Source organism: Suillus subaureus (genome assembly GCF_016647635.1).
Source record: "Suillus subaureus strain MN1 chromosome Unknown BJ212scaffold_12, whole genome shotgun sequence".
Taxonomy (NCBI): domain Eukaryota; kingdom Fungi; phylum Basidiomycota; class Agaricomycetes; order Boletales; family Suillaceae; genus Suillus; species Suillus subaureus.
This window is the reverse complement of record NW_024538568.1, coordinates 862,103-881,663: the sequence shown is the minus strand read 5'-3', so window position 1 is coordinate 881,663 and position 19,561 is coordinate 862,103. Positions and strand designations below refer to the sequence as shown.

Here is a 19,561-nt window from a genome sequence, read left to right as displayed (position 1 = left end):
GAAGCAATGGCGTCGGCCCCCCGAAAGTGACAGTGCGCAGTGATATTCATTCCTGCAATAGCTATTACTGTGCGACAATGAATTTCCTCGTCACGATCCGCTACTTGCTCATCAAGATGTCGTGAATACACCACTGGCACGCGCATCTTGGCGCATTAATGTCTGGGATTCTCGTTCATTGCTCTGGATTCTGCTCTGGCCTTTCAGATTTTGCACAACGATCTCCGTCCCAGTCACCATCCCACTTTCATTCATGTCGATTGTTCCGAGTCGTTGGTTCTGTGTAGGCAATTCTGCCTCTTCCTGCGTCATATTATTCCTGACAGTTTATGCGCACCTCAGGACGACGAGCTCTGCCGATTGTAGTGCCCGAAGGATCTCGCATCTACATGCATTGTGTATTTCAGCTGTTATCTTTTGCACTTGCCTCATTGCGGAGCCTGGGGCCTCTCTGCAATATCTATTTGGTGAATTGGTTCTGGGGTTGGACTTCGTTGCTTTCTCTCCTGCGACGAGGACCACTCAAATGTCCGTCTGGGTAACGTTCATATCCTTTGTTCATGTTACTTTGTCTATGGTACTATAAATATTATGATTTCGTACGGCATGCTGTAAATACTTAAGTAACATATGAATGGACAACAGTGGGACAGCGTGGTGTGTCGCATCTTAATATCTTCACCGTGGCTGAGATGACCCTGGAGTCCGGAGAAGATGTTCCTGTATTTGCGGGTCAGGCCTTGATGTTGTGAGTCTAGAGAACGTTGGAAACATCCACCATCGCAAGTTTCTGGCCTCCTGATAAAATAGCGAGACAAGACTGTAGATCCTTCAAACTCCACTGCCTTTTGAGCCAGGAGAGGAGATTATGATTCCAGAAGGATTTGAATAGATGGGCGAGCTTCCCATCCCATGGATTTGGAGCTCACAAGAGATGGTTAGCCCAGTTTTGACATGCATAATTGAGGGCATCAGAGGCTGATTGACTGCGTGTGCATGCTTCGTATGTGAAAGTTGAAAAAGCTTTCATAGCATGGATGATCTCCATGTCTGGTGGGTAACTTTGTGATAATGCAGAGGTGGAATGATCCTGGTGCCTTAATGCCAGGAATGTCAGGAACATCAAGAAATTGGGCAGGGACTTGAGAAGCTGGATTGCTTGAAAAGCTGGCTGCAAAGGCAGTTCTGGGGCAATTGTGTACTCCCTGATTGCTTTTAAATTGCTTGAAAATTCTTTGACAGTCACCCAGATAGTCTTCAAACACCATGCTTGACCATATGGTGTTTGGAGCCAGTCCTGGCCACCCTGGGTCTGCAACCACTCTTGGCCATATGTCTGCAGCCAGTCTTTCCCACCCTGGGTCTGTAGCCAGTCTTGCCCGCCCGAGGTTGGCAGCCAGTCTTGACCACCTGTGTCCTGTAGCCAATTTCTCCCACTTTGGGTCTGCAACCAGTCCCACCCTCTACAGTACTGCATCCACTCTCACCTGTCAAGGGTCTGCAACCAATGTAGGCTGCCAGGAACCTTCAGCCAGGCTCCCTCATCTGAGGTCTGTAGTTGGTCTCCCCTGTTGGGAGGTAGTTGTGAGGATCACTGAGATACAGAGGATAGCAGTGAAGGCTGGGAGATTGAGGGAAAAGTGTGGGACCACTGCTGACTGCTTGGGATCTGCAGCCACTCTTGCACACTTGGGGTTTGCAGCCAGTTTTGACCACCTGAGGACTATATCCAGGCATACCCACCTGAGGTATGCAACCAATCATGTCTGCTCAGGGTTTGCAGCCAGGCACACCCATCCAAAGATATCATCCAGGCATGCTGTAATGGGCATGGACTGCAAGGGAAACCAAGGCCAAACCTCTATAGTGGGAGGCTGTGGCTCTATCTATCGAGGACCGACTATGACAAGCCACAGGACTACCGACTATGAGCCAGGACTCCTGCTACTGTGCCAGAATCCCTGGCACTCCCTGTGACCTGCACCAGATCTCCCCACTACAATGCCCATCCAGGGTCTGCAGCCAGTCACTCCTGCCCCTAGTCTGCAACCAATCTCACCTGCCAGTATGCAACCAACCTTACCTGCCCCTGGTCTGCAGCCACCCTTTCCCATCTATGGTCTGCAACCAATCTTGCCCATCCCACTCTCGCTTGTCCTCAACCTGCAGCCACTCTTGCCCCTGCTCAGTCTGCAGCCACTCTTGCCTGGGCTTGGTCCACAGCCACTTCAACTCAGCCTGCAGCCACTCTTGCCCCTGCTTGGTTCACAGCTACTTTCACCCTTGCTTGGTCTGCAGCCACTCTCACCCCTGTTTGGTCTGGAGCCACTCTTGCCCTTGCTCAGTCTGCAGCCACTCTTGCTCAACCTTAGTCCACAGCCATTCTTGCCTGTCCCTGGTCCATAGCCACTCTCACCCATCCTCTGTCTGTAACTGGCAACTCATGTGTATGGTCTGCAGCCAGTTTCTCACCTTCAACAGAATGTCCCAGTCTTGCCCATGAATCTCCATCCAGACTTGCCCACCTGGGGTCTTCATCCAAGCTCTCCCATCTACAATTTGCAGCCAGTCTCTCCCACCTGGGGTCCACAACCAGCTATTCCCAAACATGGTCTGTATCCAAACTCACCCACCTGGGGTCTGCAGCCAGGTTTTACCATCTGCAGTTTGCAGCCACTGTCCCCCACCTGGGGTCTGCAGCCAGATACTCCTGTCCACAGTCTGCAGCTAGTCTCTATGGTCCCCAGCTTTCAACCAGTTTCACCCACCCATGGTCTTCAGCCAACCATGCCTGCTCGAAGTGTTCAGCCAACCTTGCCCGCCTGAGGTCTTCAGCCAATCCCACCCACCCAGGGTTTCCAGCCAGTCTTGTATGCCTGGTGTCTCCAGCCAAATTCATCCATGCTCAGTCAGTAGCCACTCCTGCATACCCAGTGTTTGCAGCCACTGTCGTCCACCTTGAGTCTCCACCCAGTCTTTCACATCTTCAGTCTGCAGCCAGTCTCATCCATACTGGGTCTGTAGCCAGTCTAGCCTGGCCTGAGTTTGTAGCCAATTTAACCCACCCTGGGTCTGCACCCAGACTTTCATAGCTGGAGTCTGCAGCCAGTCTAGCCCACCCAGGGTCTGCAACCAATCCTTCCCCCCCTGGGTCAATAACCAGTCTCTCCCACCATTGGTTAGCATCCAATCATTCCCTCCCTGAGTCTGCAACCAGGCATGCCCATCTGGAGTCTCTAGCCAGAATTGCAACTCTGAGCCATGATGTCCACGAACCCATAGCAGACCTATGAGAACTTGCAGTGGCTCCAGTGGCTGGATAATGAAGGATAATGAGTTTTTCAAGTTCTGGGGGTCCTGGGATTGTGTAGCTTGGCTGTGATTCTTCAATTCTGAAAGCACACCTAGGAGGGTGGTGCCATCTGGAAGGTCTCTCATCATCAAGCAGAAAGAGGAAAGAGCAAGTAGGGAATGCGGTGATGTGATGTGATGTGATGTACCTGAGGGAGGCTGCAGTTGGAGTGGTGGGAAACATAATCGCAAACAGACAAGTGATAGATATCCATGGGGAGACTGCTATTGGTGGGAACATTTATGATAGATCATAGCTGTGTCAGTACTGTCTCAACGTCCCTGCCATGGCCAGGGCCAAGAAGCTTTGAGATCTGTGACATTGGAAGTGGGTCTGTGAGGGCAGCAACGACAGACAAGTGCAGATATGCTAGCGTCAGGTTGGCACACATGGAGAGGATGTGGTCGTAGAGCTTGTACACCTCCATCCCTGGTAACATTTTACTCATTAGCTCAAGCATGAGCTGAAGTTGATCATGGGGATCATGGTTTTGATCATCAATGAATTTCATCATCATAGATGCAACAATAAAATGTCTCCCCACTTGGCTTGCCAGCTGTGCAAGTTGATTGGCCAATGGCTATGGGAAGTCTGGATGGCAACTTCCCAGTTCTCTGAACAAGTGCTGCAAGAAAACATATATGTTGTTGTCAACATCTGTGCCATCTAATGAGATGGTGGCAGCAACGCCCTTCCCAGAGATCTTCACTGGTATTTCACACAGAAGCAGGTGCATCTCTTCAGCCTGCACAGCTTTGTGGATATGCTCTTTTGAGTGACTCATGAGCAGAATGTGGACGATGGGCAGATCAGGTTCATAAAGAGCTTCACCAAGCAGGGAGATCAGATCAGCAAGCTCATTTTCAGAGGTAGGTTCATCAAAGGATTCAGATCCGAGTGATTCAGGTGTGCATTCATCAAGGGCATCAATAACAAACATCAAAGGCAGACAGTCACAAAGTCTGAGAAAAAGCTTCCAGAGAGGTCAGAGAAACAACACCTCCATCTGATCCCAAAGAGACTTGTCAGGATCTAGAAGGGCAGGATTTTCAATGATGGCTCTGTTCACATCCTCCCAGACACTGGGAAAATTACTGGCAAGCTGGTAGGCAAGCATTGCAAAGAAATAGCCAGTGGTGCAGCATTTTATGTGCTTGCACAAGAAAAAGAATGTTCCCCCAAGCTGTTTTTCTATCTTCGTCTCTTCTGTCATTTTCAGACCTCTCATCTTTTCAGCTACAGTGAACACAACAGCAGACTTTCCAATGCCCACCATGCCATGCAGCCATATAAGTCAATTCTTCTCTTTCTTGTCTAAGAACCCATAAATGTAGTCAAGGAGATCTACCTGAGTCCCTTTTAGACATTTTGGATGGGGCTGGCATTCACAGGTGTTGTACTCAGCACCCTTGACAGCAACCTGGGAAAGCCTCTCCCAAGTTCCTTCAATTGATTGAAGATTGCCATGAACTGTCAATGAGGTTGAGGTTAGAATGCAAAAGAGATCAGAGATGTGAATACTGACATTGATCCTGGTAACTCATTATGAAAGGTTGATGATAAGACACAATTGGCGAGTTTCGGAATAGAAAGATCAGCACTGGTGTTCAAGAATCAACAGTGTGGTTAGGTTAGACATCATATGCCAGTTATCTCGAGGAAAGACGTACGAAAACGCTAATCGAAAAAATCTAAGCTGCAACTTGAGGGAAGGATAAGTTGTGAAATCGCAAGTTTATCCGATGGTGACGGTTTGAGCAAAGATTAAGCGCTAAGCTGTGAAGCAGCTGTGGAGTAGTTAACGGAAATTGATTCCAGTAAGTACTTGCTGTGCGTGCTGTCACATGATGGCGTACAGCCAGCACTGGGCGCGCGCTCAATTGCCAAGTCAGGCGCTGCCGCCGTCAGGAAGCAAGTGGCACTTTTCAATTTACAGAACGGCCATCACGATGCCTTCTGCGAGCTTCTATGCGTTCGCTCCGTGCTGTTCCCTCCTTGCGTTTTCCAGGCCTTCTCCTTGCTAACCTAATGTGATCTAGAGTGACAAGTGCAAAGCATACAAGCGCAGGGGCTGGCGTTCTACCATGATTTAAGACGAGGATTCCAACCGTCACAACAGAACAGCAGCACTCCTCTCTAATTCCTCAACACTCACCAACTACCTACTCCCAATACCAACATGACTGACGTTCTTGGTGTTCTCGTCATCGCCCGTAATGGTGACCGCACAGAGTACTACCAGGATCCTAAGACCTATGAGAGCTCCTACACTGAAAGCACTGCTCTTGGTGTTGTAAGTCACTTGTATGCGGCTTGTAACTTCCCTAGCTAATGCAGCCTGCGCTACAGGTCCAGTCCCACCAGCTCGGATCCTTCCTTCGCTCGACCTACATGTCCTCGTCTTCTCCTTCATACATCGCGAACATGAAAACCGACCTCGTAGATACCCATGAGGTTCACGTCCATGCCAAGGCTGGCGGTGAGGGTACCGTGATATTTGACTCTGCTGTCGCCCTCCTCCAGGGTCTTTTCCCTCCCAACCCTGCCAACAGGATCGTTCTTGCTAACGAGACCACTGTCGTTGCTCCCCTTGGCGGTTACCAGTACGTTCCCATCCAGACTGTCGATCCCGGTAACGACAGGTCCCTTGAGCCATGGATCGACTGCCCAGTAAGCAATACAATAGTTCAAACCTGCGGAACTGCGATCTCACCATGACCTGCAGGCTTTCGAGCAGCACATCTCCAATGTCTACTCGTCTTCTGGGTTCAAGGAGACTGCAAAGGCTGCTGGTCCTTTCTTCGGTGCTGTCAGGGACTACGTTTTCGGCCGCCCTACTACTCTTGAGAACGCTGTAGGTTACACCTCTCATTCTTTGATACAAATGCTGATTACCTCTGTGATTTAGTGGAATGTGTGTCGCCATCTAACTTAGGTTACTGGTGTCGTGCTGAACTTCTTCTAGATTTACGATTACATCTCGACTGGGCACTCTCACAATAAGACCTACGCTCACCGCCTTCTTCCCACTTTGCTTGAACAGGCTCGTGGTTTTGCTGACTACCACGAGAATGCCATCTTCTCGGACAAGCATGTCGGTGGCATTGGTAACTGTGAGCCGAATTCGATTCACGTACGTGGTCCATCACTAATCTTATTTTGTTCAGTGGCTGGCCGCACGATCCTCCACACGGTCTTGAACTCCCTCCAGCGGATTGCATTCAACGGTGACCCTCTACAGTTCCTCCTCGTTGAGACCTCCTACCAGCCTTTCATCTCCCTATTCCACATGCTTGAGATGATCAAAGAGAACCCTGAGCTTGCCGGTATCCGTGCGTATGATCTCACTTCGATGTGTTCAGCTGATTAACGCAAGGACTACAGCGAACTACGCTTCTGCTCTTGCCTTTGAGCTCCGTCGCGGACCTCCCCCTGAAGACCGTGACTTCGTCAGGATCAAGTTCAAGAACGGCACCCGCGGCGACTTCGAGACCTACCATGCTTTTGGCCACAAGTATGACATTGCTGCAACGGAATTCATCTACAGGATCGAGGTAGGCACCTACGCTAGTTCTTTTTAATTTGCTCTTACTTAATACCACTATTCCAGAACTACGCCATTGCCAGCCAGAAGCAATGGGCCGCTGCTTGCAGCTCAGGTCTTACTGATGACTGGGTCCACAGTGACTCCCAGAGCGTGATCTCCAGCACTGTCTTTGCCATTCTGGCTGCTGTCTTCCTCTTCGGCATGTTCATCCTCTCAAAATTCATCAGGAGCGCCCGTGCCAAGGCTCAGAACACTCGCATCCGTCTTGCTGACGACGAGGTGAGTCAGTTCTACTTACCCCAGAGCCAGTACCCCAATTATGGAACCCTTTCCGACGTCGGTCCTGGTATTGTGCCCGTACTGACAAAATGTACATTTCCCCTTTCTTATTCACGACAGAACGTCGTCGCTCAGCCCGCTTCCATGAGTGAGAAGCAGTGCCTTCCCTTGTAAATGCCGGTCTAGTAGGAGTCGGAGAGGTTGAAAAAAATCTTCACTACATGCTTCAGCAGGGTGGGTTTCTTGTTCGATTGGTATCTGGACCTGCATCGCATTGCTTCAGACTCTTGCCACATTTTTTCTTCTCGTTTACAACATGACTACTGTGTAATTTATTATATAGGTTTGGGTCCCCATAGTTAAGTTATGAAATTCACGCATTTTCTCGGATCTTTGCACCGCTTGCTACGACATTGTGGATCGGCTTGCCGATGGTATAGGATCAAAGTAGACCATCGGGTCACAGGGAATGCAAGGAAAAGTGTTCTGGAACTTCTGCTGATTCACCCTTCAACATGCACGATACCTGGGCATCGTTTGTTATGAAGCGCAACCTCCGAGTCGCAAGAATTCCCTGTATCGCTGCCAGACTTGCCAATGTGAATCACTGGACTTGACTCAAAACTCACTCTCCAACGTTCAAGCGCTCGTCGACGGAACTATCCATAGTAAGCGCTAGACTGGCGACCATCCTCAACCTTATTTAGGTTGGCGCGGAGACATGTTAACTGTCACGTCGTAGTGAGAGACCAAACAAATTTCACGTCTGCCGTCCCTCTGAGTGGCTCGATGCCAACCGATGCCATCGACCTGTACTCAGTCAAACAACGAGTTACGAAAGAACCTATTACCTATTACCCTATTTCGAGTCCACTAGTGGCCTCCTTATGAGCTGATGGATTGAGACCAGGATGCTGTACATCATGATAACAAGGTAAGAATGGAAGCTTTGTCAAGAACTATGCACAGCAAGGTGTACCTTTCTAAGAAAATTTGTCCAAATTCCTAAGAAGGCGTCTCCAGAGCTTCATAATCACGATAACATCCACAAATTTGTTCGTCAATATAATCACGGTCGACCAGTATCTGTGTGGCACGACACGCCCAGGTGATTCATGCCGACGTAATATCATACGCAGCACCTCCGACCGGGTATCAAGGCCACGCTGACGGACGCGCGGTATTACATTGCTGTGTAACCTTTGGATCTGTGCGTTTCAGGCTGTTTGAGAAGGTTTGTAAAACGCTTTCACTGGAAGGATGTACAAAGGGAAGGCCTCATTAGGTTACAGAGTCGAAGTCTATCGGAAACAATTTTCATATTGTCCCTTCCTATTTCGGCCAGTAACTTTGTATCAACCGAAGGCCCAGCCAGGCCCAATTTGGACTTTCTCGTGGACACTGATAGTAAGTAAATTTCACGAAGCCACAGTTGTCTGCTACAGCAGACTGCAATCGCGCAACCGAATGGAACAATAAATACCCGTGGACTACATTTCCTCAGATGCGCTGGCATATCTCCGCTGTGGACAATGTGCGCCGCAGTACTGTGGACCCTTGGCATTCAACGCCCTTTTTATCCCAGACCACAATCCACATATGGATCGTCACTGGTTTATAAGGTGCGTCTCAACGAAAATTTGTGCATCATCTAAACAGCTTCACACCCTTCTTTCCCATCATGCAAGCCACTTCTCCATTTCCGTTTGCAAATCTTTCCACAGAGCTCATCCTCCTCATCTTTGCACACGCTGCAAGGCCTACTTTCGTCAAAACTAGCGACGATGCATCGAAGAATCCATATGCATCCGCCCTCTCACTATGCCACGTCTCCAAAATCGTCAGACGCACCGTTCTTCCTGAGCTTCTGCGCACAATATTGCTCCCGGAATATAACAACGTCACGGCTTTCGTCCGTACCCTGCGCATGCAGCAAGCATTCGCTCTAGAAGGAAATGACCTCCATTTCGATTACGCTGGTCGCGTAAACAGGGTTTGGTTTGGGCGAATCTGTGAACCTCCCCCACAAGCTCCCGTGCATAGCAACTTTGCCTCATCTACCACATCTGAGCTTGAAGCTGATTTCAGCCTACTGGCGCCGGTGCTGCTATCCGCACCCTCCCTCGCACTAGACTTTGAAAGTCTGTGGCTTCTTTACGGCTGCCTCGAGTCCGCATGGAGCTCCTGCATCCACATCAACGACCCAGAACGTGCCCCTCCTCCTTGGCGCACCAACAATTTGACATTAGTGGGGGAATTCAATCGATGGCGCCCTCTCACAAGCACTACCGAGGGATCCGCTTTCCTTGCATCAATTTCACGCCTCTCCTTCCTCTCCCCCACAAGAGCAGAGACCCATCTGCTTCCTACCTATGATCCCTGCTTCGACGACTTGGAACATCGGCAATACCCACTCCCTGAATGGATGACAAGCGTCCCATGGGATTCGTTCAAACGCCTTCGAACAGTTTCGCTGGTGCTGCCACGAATCGTGCTTACGGTCGCTGCGAAGACGAGTCTGAGCGAGGAGAACGTGGATGTTGAACTATTGACGTTGTTCGATCCCCCACACTCGGCCTACTGGGACCCCAAGGACATAAGCGCTTACATCGAGAGTGGGGAAGGGCTTATTGTGTCCGTTGGTGTTCGGACCAAGTTGGGGAACTCTCCCATCCAGTTCAGTGTTTCCTTTGATTGGGAGGAAGCCTGGGCATGCGGCCTACTGAAATAGCGCTTGAGGAAGTTGTTCTCATCTGTATTTGTTGACTTTCCACTTCGTTCACACGTAGCCTCTTTACACGATGAAGGCTTCAATCTCTTTTCCTTCACTGTACCCAGTCTTTCTGCTTCGTTTACTTTCAAACCTGTACTTGTGCTGGAGGTTCTGGTCAGCTCCCAACCAACGGTTTTGTGAGGTTATTTATTGCAGTAATGTTCTTTGTCGACTCTTAAATGACAATCTTCAAGTATTCATTATTGGGGCCACTCCACGCAATGTATGGACGAGCGTGTTCTAAGCCAAATCGTATCTCCACCTTGTAGCCGTAGAAGGGGCCGGTGAGTCGAATTGAAGGCTGGGATGAACATGGTGGCTGGTGTGGCACCTACTAACTAATCATAATTCACGGATTGGTGTACTGTGGGATGATATATATCATTTGTGAGACGCCTGCAGTAATACCAATCATTATGTTTCCCGAGTCTTTGTGACTATTAGTAAGCTCGGCCCTGCTGACTTTCATCTTGTTTCGTGGCACGCGGTTTTATTTCCTGCGCCTCCGTTTTATTGCGAAGGTACTAAGGTCTGTTAGGATATCTGTTGTAATGCAATGGCTCAGGGTTCATGTTCTGACTGTGATGGACCTGCGGGAATCCAGAACCGAGGGCTTACAGAAATTGATCCAGGTTGGGTGTGTGAATCTTCCCTTATTACCTTCTACTACTTATCTAGTCCACCCGTTTCAATGATTCGGTCTGCCTAGGGGGTCAAGACTACTCATTAATTACTACTAATCAGCAAACCACTTTGCCTCTGTGGGCTCTGTACAGAAGGGACCAAGCTGTGGCCAGCCATTTTTCGATGGTGGGAAAAAAGTGTTTTGCTGTATACAGCTACTCTTGTTGATATGTTCGTTGCAGGATTAGCAGCATGATCCGAAATGCAATGACCCTGGACCGAGAAATATTGAATGGAAGTCGACGTTCAATTCTCCCATAAGGATGCCGATGTATATGCTATAGGTCTCGCTAACTGAGTCTGTTATTGTTGTCTACACGTAACTCACCGATAACCTTTTCCATCCGAAAATCACTGCAGCATCACATTGCTATTCTCGGTATCCACGAAGAGAGGGTGATGAGATGGATAGGTAGAGGGAGGAGGACTTAAGGACTCCGAGTCGTAGGAGGAAGTGAAGTGTATCATCTCAAACGCGGACTCCTCTCGTACTATACCCTAACCCCATAGGGCACTACATCTTAATTACAGTTTCCTTTGTTTGTTGGGGTATACAAGTACCTAGTGATATCCACGCCCAGAAGTCGCCGTTACGGTTAAGTATGCGAAATGTGACAACCGCGAACCGAAGTCCACATTCAATTGACAAGAACTATCCTTTCAAACTATTTAAATGATGCTGAACGGTGAAACAGAGGCTAAAACACTCATGTCCAACTTCACAGCCACCACTTTGCTGCGCCACTGCGAGACTGCTTGGCTTTTCACAGAATCTGACTTCAAAACACTAGTTTTTCCAGTGGTATTAATACTCATTCCGTCAATGAGTCGACTACTACTCCACGACACTGATTTTTTGTGGTAGATCGTATTTGCAACCGTTGTATCTCCTCGTCCCGAACCGCTAGCCCTGGCATGCACTGCGTGCTGGCTCTGGTTCCATCTCTTCCAATTCAACGTCTCTAACCATTCCTACTCTGCTGATGAAGATATCGTGAACAAACCATGGCGTCCTTTGCCGTCTGGGCGCATTAGCGTCGAGGATTCTCGTGCCTTGCGCTGGGCGCTCCTTGTTTTCTGCTTGGGCCTTTCATCCGTTTTCAGCTTAAATCTGTTCATAACTAGTGGGGCGTTCACTGTGCTGATGATCCTCCACAACAATCTTCGCCGCGGCCACCATCCCATTTTCAGAAATTTATGCAATGTAGCGGCTTATGTGACTGCTGGAGTTGGTTGTTCATTGATTCTATGTAAGTCACATTCAGCCTCAGGGTAATAATGGTTGAACAGATTTATATTTTAGCTGGGGAATCTTCGCTTGACGGAACGAGCATAAAAGCTCTCTCTTGTAGCGCGCTTGTCGTCCTTCTGACAATTCATGCGCAGGATGTCGCCGACGTCAATGGCGACGAAATCTGCTGATTGTGGCGCCCAAGGATCCCGCATCTACATGTTTTGTGTACTTTCGCTACTTTCCTTGCCTCGTTTTAAAGCCTGGAGCCTCTATGCAGCATTTTCTTTGTCTATCGATTCTTGGGTCGGACTTCGCTATTTTCTCTTTCGCGACGAGATTCGTGACCAGTCAAACTACCGCCTGTATAACGTTCGTATCCTTTCATATTGCCTTGTCTATGACCTAATGTCTATTGTTCCCTGTAGATATGGCTCGTGGACGCTCATCTCTTGCCAGAGAATGGGCGTTCCCTGTGTTGGGATGGTAGTATTGCCTTGTTGCGTCAGGACCATGGACTCCGGTGGTCATTGGGCGTCTGTATCCAGTGAGTGGAAAGGAGCCACGTTGACTGCACAAACAACACGCACAATCATTCTGGACCTTGGTGTTTCCCACTAGTGTGTTATCATCCCTTACAGGCCCCTAAAACCTTCCTACTAGTTATAGCTTATTCACTTGTAATGCGTTCCCAAAGTTCGATAAACCTTCCTTACTCCTTACTTCTAGACATACGCAAGAGCTCATCACTCTATTGCTCTAATTCTGACTTGTTGCATCGTATGATAAACCACTTGATAATATTAATCCACTGTCGTTTCGTTCGTTTCGTTTCCGGGTCGAGTTGTCTCTGACAGGTATAAACAAAATTGAGGGTACCCCTTGAAAAACATAAACGCTCATACTGAGAGTGGGGAAGGGCGTGTTATGTCAGTAACTAACCCTAACTAACATCAACCAGTATTTGTGCGGCACGACACACCCGAGCGATCGATCGACAAAATATCATTCGCAGCACCCCGACCAGGTGTCGAGGCCATGCTGATGGACATGAGGTAATACTGCGTAATATTTAGGTCCGTATATTTTAAGCTGCTTCATTTAAAGGCTTGTGCAACGCTTTCGCTAGTGGTGGTATGTACAAAGGGAAGGCATCATTGGGTCGTAAACGAAGTCTAACGGAAGCAATGTTCATGGTTAGGATTTTGCTGCATCGGCGCCGCAACAAGTGTCTTGTGTGTGTATGTATATAATACATGTTGTCGTGTAAGAATTACACTGACAAGTAGTTCGGGTGCGGCAGTGGCTGTGCACTACCACCACCGCACCCGGCGGGTGCACACCAACGCACCCTTTTCATCAAGTGCACTAGTACTTGCAACGCCGTTATGGGCAGCTGCGCGAAACTCGGTGAAACCGCCGACTCGCAACCCTTCACATATACTCGCGCTTTTCAGGCTCAATGCCTCGATCCCTCCGCCCACCGTGCAAAATATGTCTTTGCTGACCAGTGACGACATGCCTTGAAGACTTCACTGCCACATGCCTCCTCGACCACATTTCTCAGTCTGCAGTACCCTGCGGGAACAGATAAAAGGATTTCAAGGTATGCATTTTGTGTGTGTAGCCTTTAGTCCTTACAAAACAAGTCTCTTGTTGATTTCGCAGTACGAAACGGGAGCTAAGTTCTGTAACCTTACGTACTTTCCTTGGTCGAGGCCGCGGTTTGGGCTTTTGTGCATGTTTCTCGCGTACCTTCACCTCGGGCCATAGAAGAGGCCGGCCGGTGTGTTGAATTTTCAGAAGATGGCTTGTGGGCGTATCTAACGTACTCACGGATCAGTGTGGCATCATATATGCTATATATGAGTGTGAGACGCCTGCAGGAACACCGATCATTGCTTATGTTTTCCTTCGAAGTCCAGACTGTAATGATTACGGGAACCTGGAATCGAGGGCTCACAGAAATTGATCCGGGTTTGGCGTATGAACCTTCCCAATTTCCCCTGAATCTCTGCAATTCCCTCTGGTTACCCCATTTCAATCAGTCTGCATAGGGGAGTTCAGGCCAACACTATGTACTATAGTACTCTGGTTGATATATTCGTGTAGGATTGGCAGAGATGAAATGACCCCGGACCGAGACATTTAACGGAATGGTTTACATACTTGCCGACTCCCGTGGTCTCGAACACATGAATCAGTGACCCTTTTCAAATTCAGGACGCTACGCACTGAGTACTTATGTTGTATATATGTTATTGTTCTTGCTAACTGTGATCATTCCAGTGTCTATACGTAACCCCTCCGAAATTCACTCAGTCACTGCAGCATCATATTGCTATCATTAGCCCGGTCGATACCGCTTGCGATCGTAGTGCTACGCGCCTCGGTATCCGCGCGCGGAGGTCACCGCTGTACGAGCATAAACCGGAAATTATTTTTGACAAGAATTAATAAATAGAATCCAGCCATCCTTTCAAGCTATTTAATGCTCAACAGTGAAACAGAGGCTGAAACATTGATCGAGTCATGTTCAGCTCCAGCTTCGCAGCGACCACTTTGCGCAGCGCACTGCGCCACTGCGAGACTGCTTGGCTTTTCACAGGATCTGACTTCAAAACGCTAATTTTTCCAGTGGTATTCATTCCGTCAATGGTAGATGGTATTTGCAACCGTTGTATCTCCTCGCCATGACCCGCTAGCCCTGGCATGCACTGTGTGCTGGCTCTGGTTCCATCTCTTCCAATTCAACGTTTCTAACCAATCATACTCTGCTGATGAAGAGATCGTGAATAAACCATGGCGTCCTTTACTGTCTGGGCGCATTGGCGTCGAGGATTCTCGTACCTTGCGCTGGGCACTCCTGGTTTTCTGTTTGGGCCTTTCATCCATTTTCAGCATAAATGTGCTCATAACTAGTGGCGTGTCCACCGTGCTAATGATCCTTCACGACGATCTTTATCTTGGTCACCATCCCATTTTCAGAAATTTATGCAATGTAGCGGCTCATGTGACTGCCGGGGTTGGTTGTTCGTTTTTTTAAATCCAGTTTTTTGTCCATCGAGAGTGATACTCTATGTAGGACATTACTATCTAGTCTCGGAGCCCTGTGCTCCGTACCCTCCTTCGAATTCCCAAATGCCCTGATGTAGGGCGTACCCCCATCAGTCCACCGTTCCTGCCGGCCGTGTAAGTCACATTCAAACTCTCAGGGTAATATTTTGTCTAACAAATTTATATCTTAGCTGGAGAACCTTCACTTGACGGAACGAGCATAAAAGCGTTCTCATGTAGCGCGCTCGTCATCCTTCTGACAATTCATGCGCAGGATTTCGCCGACGTCAGTGGCGATCGGAAGTCGGGCGACGAACTCTGCCGATTGTAGCGCCCGAAGCATCTCGCATCTATATGCTTTGTGTACTTCCGCTACTTTCCTTTGCTCTTACCTCGTTTTGGAGCCTGGGGCCTCTCTGCAGCATTTTCTTCGTTTCTATCGGTTTTGGGGTCTACTTTCTCTTTCGCGACGAGATTTGTGACCAATCAAACTACCGCCTGTATAACGTTCGTATATTTGATTCATATGACCTTATATATGACCTAACATTTGTTGTTCCCGTCACGGTAGATATGGCTCATGGGCGTCCATCTCTTGCCAGCTAATGGACGTTTTCCTGTATTGGCATGGTAATGCGTTCCCAAAGTTCGACAAACCTCCCGTAGTCCTTACTTCTAGACATACACAAGAGCTCATCACTCTATTCTTCTAATTCTGACTTATTGCGTCCTAATATCAACCACTTGACAATGCACTGTCGTTTCGTTCGTTTCGTTTCTGGGTCGAGTCTATGGCCTCTGATAATACGACGGGCATAAACACAAATTGAGGGTAGCCATGAACCTCAACACAGACGCTCGTACTGAGAATGGGAAACGAAGGACGTGTTGCGTCAGTTGGTGTTCGTGCTAAGTTAATGAATTCTCCCGTTCAGTTAGCGTTTCCTTTGATTGAGAGGAAGCTTAGGCACGCGGACTACTTACGCAGGTCATGTAGTGCTCGAAGAATTATTATGTGACTTTGAATCTTCGACTGAGAGGATTGAGCAAGTCGTGGTATAAGCAGAGAAGTCAATGATGAATTAACCAATACACCCCAAAAAATCTAATTTGACTCGAATACATGTTGTGTACATTAGACTTCTCGACCATTACCCAGAACAACAATATTCTGTGGTACAAGTACGAGGCGATGATAGCACGAAACGATGATGGTATACGGTAAGTGACACAAACAACAACTGAGCTCAAAAAGAATGTACAGGATTCATTATCGTAGTGTTTCGCCACGGGGGCGTCCAAGGAGAAGTGAAGGAGCCGGGGCAGGTACAGTTGCGGGGAGTTGACCTTGGTTTGGCCCCAAAATATTACCCCGGGTAGCTACCGAAAATATTGTCAATTTTGTCCGTCTCCAACTGTAGTAACTTACGCGTCGGAATTTCAATCGAGGTAAGCTCCTTGCCAGCAAGACGATATGCTAGCCGTAGTTCCTGAAGTGCAAAAATCGAGATGAGAGCATCCGCACGGAACACTTCATAAATGGGGAGATATACCTCGAATGAATGTTTGTTGAATTTGAGAGACGCTGTGATGCTCATATAGGCATCTGGAGCGTCAGGCCCCATACTGGCGCGTGCGAACGCGGTTGCTGCTGAATCATTGGTGTAAAATGGATGGACGACCTGTGTTGGCGTGTTGTCCGAAGAGAGTATCTCTGATGGAAGTGGAGTCGGAGGCATGATATTCCCTGAAAGATATGCATAAAGCCGCAATTCCTGGATTCGATAGGCGGTCATCAACATTCCTGAGTCGGTGGCTGGAGCAATGAAAAAAAATAGGCCGCGAGTGCGCGATATTATCACTACATACCTCATAGGAGAATGAACTGAAAGTGGGTTGTGCTGTAATGCTCTGGAACTGCCCTTCAATTGGTGTTTTAGTCGCCTGAAATACTTGGATGGTGGGCAGATCACTGGGGTTTGTTATGGCCTTCTCGGCCACAATGCCTGTAGAGCTGATGCTCGTAGTCGATTCTATTGGAATGGGAGAAAATATCGGTGGCAAGCCGAGTGCAAATCTAGCATTTGGGGTATTTGGTAGATCTGGGATTGGTGCTGGTGGTCGACCGGTCGCTGTGTATGCTTTGATATAGTCCTTTACGCGCATCTCCTAATGACGGTGTAGTATATTGAGTCGAAGCAATGGGTATCAATATGATGGCACACCTCAAAGCTTTGCTCTGGTTCGGGCGGCTTCTGGACCGTGGACATGAATATCTCGTAGTCTTTCATGGATGAAGGTGATAAAGTCATAGTTTAGGAGGACAAAAGCGTGCTACTGGCAGAGCAGATTAGTCGCAAGTGTCTCACTAGGTCGTGCCCTGGAACTACAAGTAATTGGTGTTAATAATTGCTCGACAGTGCTAGTGCTGGCGCACTGAATGTGGAGGTGGATGCCATGAATTTATTATGTAATCCGGTGGCTTAACCAAAGCAATCATCCAAGTCAGGTCAGAAAAGTGGCAGCTTAACCTCGCAGCAACACTAACTGTTACTGTATTAGCAGTATACGCGTATCGATAGTACCAGTCTCGTTCTTCAGATTCACAGTATATCAGGTGCAGTACTTCTTTCAAACATGTGCATGACTCAGTACTCTTGAGGCAGTGACCATGGTCGATATAGGTCATTGTTCCCACTTTTTTACGGGATGTGGACAGAGAGCCACAACTTCCACACCTCTCAAAGGATAAAATGCCCGAGCGTTGCTTTCTATTCCTGTTTGTGAATCTGCATATCATCCGAGTGGTCTCCATTACTTTCATACACCATATCTCGTCCCAATTCTCGTAATGACGTCAACGAATGATTTGACACCCGCGTTAGATATTCATCCCCCTGTCCAAACACATCGACCACTCCGAGAGCGCTGCTCTGTCCCACTCACAATTCAAACAACATTAAACTCTCTCTCTCATGGCCCAGTGACACGTCACACACCTACTACCCAGGCGGCACCCGGCAGGGAGCATCCCGAGTGGCATGATTTTATCCACTACGACGAACCGTTCGGTCATTTTTCTAGGCGCTATCACCTCCAAGAAATGATTGAATTTCTGTACGTCGCATCAGCCGACGCACATGAAGTCGACACGCTGTGTGCGGAAGCTGGCATTCCCTTTAGCCACGTCCTACGAATACCTACGATAGCCTGTCGAAGACGTTGCAGCATCAAACTCCAGAACCGAGGAAATTATGGAAGGTGTTTTGGGGACGCAGAAGTTAACACTCAAGTGCCCGAGGCAGGGGAGAAGCCGAGGTTACACAGCGCTCAGCGCCTCTCAGCTCCTTGCAGCACGGGACTACCTTTCCATAATCATGCCGTATTCAAGCCGCATCGTTCCAAAGCAGCCTCCGCGCTTCAACGTCCAGCTACTCATTGTCGCACCAGCGGATTGCACAGTTGATGTGATATCAGTGGTGGTGTGCTATCTTGCATTTTCTTCCGGGTATCATGCGGAGACCGTGATGCAGTACATTGGAGAGGAGAAGTATGACGAAGTATGGAAGGAGGCGATGTCGCAAGAGGGTCTGGATTTTGTTGAGCGCATAGCGAGGGTCATATAGGGACAGCTACCTGACAGCGTAGGGTGACGGCTAGCAGGACATTGTATTGCGTTACGTCTTGACATAGTATGCGTCTGTAGGATATTGTTGCAAGTACTAAGACATTGTCAAAGGGGCTTACACAAATTGATATGGACTTAGACTTCCTCAATGACATCCCTGATCCTGCTAGGTCGTAAGTAACAGTATTGGACAGATGGAAACACTCGTCGCTAGCTTACTAGAGTTTCCATGATCCACATAGATACTGTCCGAGATACAGAAACACGAGCCCCCGGCTTTTGGCGTAATCAAGCGGACGATAGTCTTGACTACTTACAATAGACTAGTCAAGGACACTAACATGATGTACCCGGACGCATCTGCCAAAATGTCTGCTACCTTGCAGATTTTCAGAGTCACAAAAATCTGTTCTTGGGGGATGCTAGTAGGCCACAAATGAGTTGAGTTGGGGGGGAGTTGACCCGAGGCGTCAGACTTATTAAAATTCCACTTGGCTGGTCAGATCTAGGGTATGACGATGGTATCTTCTGCAGTCTTCAGAAACATCAAGTAGGTCCTCTCTACTTCCGGCGCGTGACAGCATCGATCATAAACTCAATGATGTGATGACACCATGCTTGAGCCCGCTCGAGGAAGTCATCGTGCTCAGTCGAAACTGTCTTGTATGTCGCCCGGAACTTTGAATTGACATCTTTGCCGCGTTCTTCCACAATGGTAGACCCTCGAAGGAATTCGAGAATCTGCTCTAGGGGAGTTTGGTCTCCCAGTAAACAGGGTCACAGCATACAAGCGCCAAACCGTGACAACTTACTGCTTATGAATCCACAGCAAAGCCGACCTTGAAAAGGGGCCATTTCGGCGCAACAACAAAATACATTGGCGGCACCGTTCATTTGACGATGATAACTTGTGTCTGGGATTTCGTCTACAAGCAGTGACAAGCATGAAAACATCCAGTGGTTCGTTCAACGGCACAATGTGCAAATGGAACTGCGACACAGGACTTCTT

The 19,561-nt window shown here is 48.4% G+C and overlaps 11 protein-coding genes across 11 annotated transcripts; 8 read left to right on the top strand and 3 right to left on the bottom strand.

Moving 5' to 3' along the window:
- The first annotated feature begins 11 nt into the window (after positions 1 to 11).
- BJ212DRAFT_1349344 (uncharacterized protein) lies at positions 12 to 1,109 on the top strand. Its single transcript, XM_041335458.1, has 4 exons — positions 12 to 283; positions 343 to 493; positions 517 to 720; positions 779 to 1,109. The coding sequence occupies exons 1-3, from the start codon at positions 159 to 161 to the stop codon at positions 613 to 615; spliced, it is 375 nt and encodes a 124-aa protein (XP_041194243.1). The 5' UTR covers positions 12 to 158; the 3' UTR covers positions 616 to 720; positions 779 to 1,109.
- A 2,991-nt stretch (positions 1,110 to 4,100) lies between these two features.
- Positions 4,101 to 4,850, bottom strand: BJ212DRAFT_1499402 (uncharacterized protein). Its single transcript, XM_041341567.1, has one exon. It carries the CDS (start codon positions 4,626 to 4,628, stop codon positions 4,338 to 4,340), a length of 291 nt encoding a protein of 96 aa, XP_041194242.1. The 5' UTR covers positions 4,629 to 4,850; the 3' UTR covers positions 4,101 to 4,337.
- Positions 4,552 to 5,115, bottom strand: BJ212DRAFT_1349343 (uncharacterized protein). The gene is made up of 2 exons (XM_041335457.1): positions 4,878 to 5,115; positions 4,552 to 4,822 (listed from the first exon to the last, which is right to left on the bottom strand). The coding sequence occupies exons 1-2, from the start codon at positions 4,894 to 4,896 to the stop codon at positions 4,647 to 4,649; spliced, it is 195 nt and encodes a 64-aa protein (XP_041194241.1). The 5' UTR covers positions 4,897 to 5,115; the 3' UTR covers positions 4,552 to 4,646.
- A 155-nt stretch (positions 5,116 to 5,270) lies between these two features.
- On the top strand, positions 5,271 to 7,568 carry BJ212DRAFT_1349338 (histidine phosphatase superfamily). Its single transcript, XM_041335456.1, has 8 exons — positions 5,271 to 5,645; positions 5,702 to 6,022; positions 6,078 to 6,206; positions 6,318 to 6,465; positions 6,520 to 6,684; positions 6,737 to 6,906; positions 6,963 to 7,178; positions 7,299 to 7,568. Exons 1-8 carry the CDS (start codon positions 5,532 to 5,534, stop codon positions 7,350 to 7,352), a joined length of 1,317 nt encoding a protein of 438 aa, XP_041194240.1. The 5' UTR covers positions 5,271 to 5,531; the 3' UTR covers positions 7,353 to 7,568.
- Positions 7,569 to 8,859: 1,291 nt separating this feature from the next.
- BJ212DRAFT_1269772 (uncharacterized protein) lies at positions 8,860 to 9,909 on the top strand (the record flags this gene model as incomplete). The annotated part of the gene is made up of 1 exon (XM_041330830.1): positions 8,860 to 9,909. One exon carries the CDS (start codon positions 8,860 to 8,862, stop codon positions 9,907 to 9,909), a length of 1,050 nt encoding a protein of 349 aa, XP_041194239.1.
- Positions 9,910 to 11,184: 1,275 nt separating this feature from the next.
- On the top strand, positions 11,185 to 12,070 carry BJ212DRAFT_1349327 (uncharacterized protein). The gene is made up of 3 exons (XM_041335455.1): positions 11,185 to 11,437; positions 11,501 to 11,885; positions 11,939 to 12,070. The coding sequence occupies exons 1-3, from the start codon at positions 11,309 to 11,311 to the stop codon at positions 12,055 to 12,057; spliced, it is 633 nt and encodes a 210-aa protein (XP_041194238.1). The 5' UTR covers positions 11,185 to 11,308; the 3' UTR covers positions 12,058 to 12,070.
- BJ212DRAFT_1349325 (uncharacterized protein) lies at positions 11,932 to 12,689 on the top strand. Its single transcript, XM_041335454.1, has 2 exons — positions 11,932 to 12,238; positions 12,295 to 12,689. The coding sequence occupies exons 1-2, from the start codon at positions 12,141 to 12,143 to the stop codon at positions 12,485 to 12,487; spliced, it is 291 nt and encodes a 96-aa protein (XP_041194237.1). The 5' UTR covers positions 11,932 to 12,140; the 3' UTR covers positions 12,488 to 12,689.
- Positions 12,690 to 14,339: 1,650 nt separating this feature from the next.
- Positions 14,340 to 15,254, top strand: BJ212DRAFT_1349313 (uncharacterized protein; the record flags this gene model as incomplete). The annotated part of the gene is made up of 4 exons (XM_041335453.1): positions 14,340 to 14,395; positions 14,437 to 14,506; positions 14,529 to 14,898; positions 15,115 to 15,254. Exons 1-4 carry the CDS (start codon positions 14,358 to 14,360, stop codon positions 15,252 to 15,254), a joined length of 618 nt encoding a protein of 205 aa, XP_041194236.1. The 5' UTR covers positions 14,340 to 14,357.
- On the top strand, positions 14,877 to 15,565 carry BJ212DRAFT_1349311 (uncharacterized protein). Its single transcript, XM_041335452.1, has 3 exons — positions 14,877 to 15,058; positions 15,115 to 15,430; positions 15,495 to 15,565. The coding sequence occupies exons 2-3, from the start codon at positions 15,278 to 15,280 to the stop codon at positions 15,555 to 15,557; spliced, it is 216 nt and encodes a 71-aa protein (XP_041194235.1). The 5' UTR covers positions 14,877 to 15,058; positions 15,115 to 15,277; the 3' UTR covers positions 15,558 to 15,565.
- Positions 15,566 to 15,969: 404 nt separating this feature from the next.
- On the bottom strand, positions 15,970 to 17,398 carry BJ212DRAFT_1349304 (uncharacterized protein). Its single transcript, XM_041335451.1, has 5 exons — positions 17,149 to 17,398; positions 16,793 to 17,092; positions 16,477 to 16,698; positions 16,353 to 16,413; positions 15,970 to 16,303 (listed from the first exon to the last, which is right to left on the bottom strand). The coding sequence occupies exons 1-5, from the start codon at positions 17,233 to 17,235 to the stop codon at positions 16,194 to 16,196; spliced, it is 780 nt and encodes a 259-aa protein (XP_041194234.1). The 5' UTR covers positions 17,236 to 17,398; the 3' UTR covers positions 15,970 to 16,193.
- Positions 17,399 to 18,177: 779 nt separating this feature from the next.
- BJ212DRAFT_1299003 (uncharacterized protein) lies at positions 18,178 to 18,991 on the top strand (the record flags this gene model as incomplete). Its single annotated transcript, XM_041332775.1, has 3 exons — positions 18,178 to 18,540; positions 18,630 to 18,724; positions 18,874 to 18,991. 3 exons carry the CDS (start codon positions 18,178 to 18,180, stop codon positions 18,989 to 18,991), a joined length of 576 nt encoding a protein of 191 aa, XP_041194233.1.
- Between the last annotated feature and the right edge of the window lie 570 nt (positions 18,992 to 19,561).

What these genes read in the sequence shown, in the direction of transcription:
- BJ212DRAFT_1349344 (XM_041335458.1), top strand. Translation starts at nt 159, where the DNA reads ATGTCTGGGATTCTCGTTCATTGCTCTGGATTCTGCTCTGGCCTTTCA. An exon ending in TTCCGAGTCGTTGGTTCTGT is followed by an intron (nt 284 to 342) that starts GTAGGCAATTCT and finishes TGCGCACCTCAG; the next exon opens with GACGACGAGCTCTGCCGATT.
- BJ212DRAFT_1499402 (XM_041341567.1), bottom strand. Translation starts at nt 4,628, where the DNA reads ATGGTGGGCATTGGAAAGTCTGCTGTTGTGTTCACTGTAGCTGAAAAG.
- BJ212DRAFT_1349338 (XM_041335456.1), top strand. Translation starts at nt 5,532, where the DNA reads ATGACTGACGTTCTTGGTGTTCTCGTCATCGCCCGTAATGGTGACCGC. An exon ending in CCCTGAGCTTGCCGGTATCC is followed by an intron (nt 6,685 to 6,736) that starts GTGCGTATGATC and finishes CAAGGACTACAG; the next exon opens with CGAACTACGCTTCTGCTCTT. An exon ending in AATTCATCTACAGGATCGAG is followed by an intron (nt 6,907 to 6,962) that starts GTAGGCACCTAC and finishes CCACTATTCCAG; the next exon opens with AACTACGCCATTGCCAGCCA.
- BJ212DRAFT_1349327 (XM_041335455.1), top strand. Translation starts at nt 11,309, where the DNA reads ATGATGCTGAACGGTGAAACAGAGGCTAAAACACTCATGTCCAACTTC. An exon ending in AAACACTAGTTTTTCCAGTG is followed by an intron (nt 11,438 to 11,500) that starts GTATTAATACTC and finishes TTTTTGTGGTAG; the next exon opens with ATCGTATTTGCAACCGTTGT. An exon ending in TGGTTGTTCATTGATTCTAT is followed by an intron (nt 11,886 to 11,938) that starts GTAAGTCACATT and finishes TTTATATTTTAG; the next exon opens with CTGGGGAATCTTCGCTTGAC.
- BJ212DRAFT_1349325 (XM_041335454.1), top strand. Translation starts at nt 12,141, where the DNA reads ATGCAGCATTTTCTTTGTCTATCGATTCTTGGGTCGGACTTCGCTATT. An exon ending in CAAACTACCGCCTGTATAAC is followed by an intron (nt 12,239 to 12,294) that starts GTTCGTATCCTT and finishes TGTTCCCTGTAG; the next exon opens with ATATGGCTCGTGGACGCTCA.
- BJ212DRAFT_1349311 (XM_041335452.1), top strand. Translation starts at nt 15,278, where the DNA reads ATGCTTTGTGTACTTCCGCTACTTTCCTTTGCTCTTACCTCGTTTTGG. An exon ending in CAAACTACCGCCTGTATAAC is followed by an intron (nt 15,431 to 15,494) that starts GTTCGTATATTT and finishes CCGTCACGGTAG; the next exon opens with ATATGGCTCATGGGCGTCCA.
- BJ212DRAFT_1349304 (XM_041335451.1), bottom strand. Translation starts at nt 17,235, where the DNA reads ATGACTTTATCACCTTCATCCATGAAAGACTACGAGATATTCATGTCC. An exon ending in AACCAGAGCAAAGCTTTGAG is followed by an intron (nt 17,093 to 17,148) that starts GTGTGCCATCAT and finishes CACCGTCATTAG; the next exon opens with GAGATGCGCGTAAAGGACTA. An exon ending in CTCGATTGAAATTCCGACGC is followed by an intron (nt 16,304 to 16,352) that starts GTAAGTTACTAC and finishes TATTTTCGGTAG; the next exon opens with CTACCCGGGGTAATATTTTG.